This window comes from Guillardia theta, assembly GCF_000315625.1.
Source record: "Guillardia theta CCMP2712 unplaced genomic scaffold GUITHscaffold_371, whole genome shotgun sequence".
Taxonomy (NCBI): domain Eukaryota; class Cryptophyceae; order Pyrenomonadales; family Geminigeraceae; genus Guillardia; species Guillardia theta.
In genome coordinates, this window is record NW_005434309.1 from 1,765 (window position 1) to 3,101 (window position 1,337).

Genomic DNA, 1,337 nt, shown 5'->3' on the forward strand with positions numbered 1-1,337 from the left:
GACAGGTGATGCTCCCCACGTTCGGTTAGTAAAGAGGTGTGGTAAAAGGAGAAATAAACTCTTGAATCTCAAGGTGCCGTCAGCAAGAAGGGATTGCTGACATATCAAGGCTTCCCCATCTTCAAGTCACAGGCCTGCTGACGTCTCTTTACCACTCTTCTTGCGTCTTGCGGGGGCGAACGAGGAAAGACGGCGGCAACCTGGGGCTGAGCTTGAGCCTGAGCTTGAGCTTGAGCTTGAGTCTTCATCGGCTTGGGCTAGAGCGTGTGGGTCTGCCTCCAGGCCATGCAGCCAGGAGTACTCGTCGCTGCCCGCATCAGGGTCGACAGGCTCAGAGGCTGACGGCGCGTTCCCTCTCCATATCGTCGACAGTTGAGCTTGAGCTTCAGGACCTGGGGGTGCAGCTTGAGCGTGAGAGCTCGAGCCCTTAGCCAAGCCTGGCCAGCCTCGAGTGCTGCTGCAGGTCTAGCCTCATCGTCAAGCTTCGGCTCCATCATCAGCATCATCACCAGCCCCTCCATCACCTTGAAGCGCAAGCATCAGCATCATCACCAGCCCCTCCATCACCTTGAAGCGCAAGCCCCTGAGCATCGGTCAGGCCTCATCGAGGAGACGATATGTCAGCAATCCCTGCTTGCTGACGGCACCTTGAGATTCAAGAGTTTATTTCTCCTTTTACCACACCTCTTTACTACCCGCCCCCCTCTATTTTACCCTCCGCCTCCATCTGAGCGACAAGATCAGCATGCAAGACTGCTTCCTCCACCATCAGACTCCCCCAGCCATCGACCCGGCAGCACTCGACGAGTCGGTGGACGAGGCTGTCGCCCGCCTGGCGGCCAGCCAGCCAGCCTTCGCCGACCCCTTCCTCCAAGACAGCCAGGCCCTACACGCCCATCCCCTCCTCGAGCACTGGCAGTGGGACCCGCCTGGCGAGGGCGTCGAGAGCGACGCGAGCGCGGGGAAGGAGGAGGGCGGGGGAGGGTCGGGGTCAGCAGGCAGGCCCAAGACAAAGCAGCCCGCCTTCAGGCGTCACCCCTGGACCGAGGAGGAGGAGGCGCGCTTCCGGATCGCGCTGGAGATGTTCGGGCCCAAGGAGCGGAGCTTGGTGACGCAGGACAGGATCCCCGTGGGGCTAGGGGCGGGGGCGGCGAGGAGCATGGCGAGCTTCATCGGGACGAGGTCGGTCCAGCAGGTCAGGTCGCACGCCCAGAAGCACTTCATCAAGCTCGTCTCCTCCCCCAGCGAGGCGGAGGCGTCAGGGCCAGACGTCCAAGGCCATGCCGACGCATCGACATCTCGAGCAGCCGCGGGAGGCAGGGGAGGAGGAGGGCGGC

The 1,337-nt window shown here is 62.3% G+C and overlaps 2 protein-coding genes across 2 annotated transcripts in view; one reads left to right on the forward strand and one right to left on the reverse strand.

The window, feature by feature from the left end:
* Positions 1-257: 257 nt before the first annotated feature.
* GUITHDRAFT_122578 (hypothetical protein) lies at positions 258-591 on the reverse strand (the record flags this gene model as incomplete). The annotated part of the gene is made up of 2 exons (XM_005818132.1): positions 258-524; positions 568-591. 2 exons carry the CDS (start codon positions 589-591, stop codon positions 258-260), a joined length of 291 nt encoding a protein of 96 aa, XP_005818189.1.
* A 154-nt stretch (positions 592-745) lies between these two features.
* Positions 746-1,337, forward strand: part of GUITHDRAFT_122579 (hypothetical protein) — a gene marked incomplete at both ends in the record, with an annotated part of 811 nt that continues 219 nt past the window's right edge. The window contains one exon of the mRNA XM_005818133.1: positions 746-1,257. Coding sequence (XP_005818190.1) covers positions 746-1,257 — 512 coding nt within the window. The remainder of the gene's footprint in view (positions 1,258-1,337) is intronic.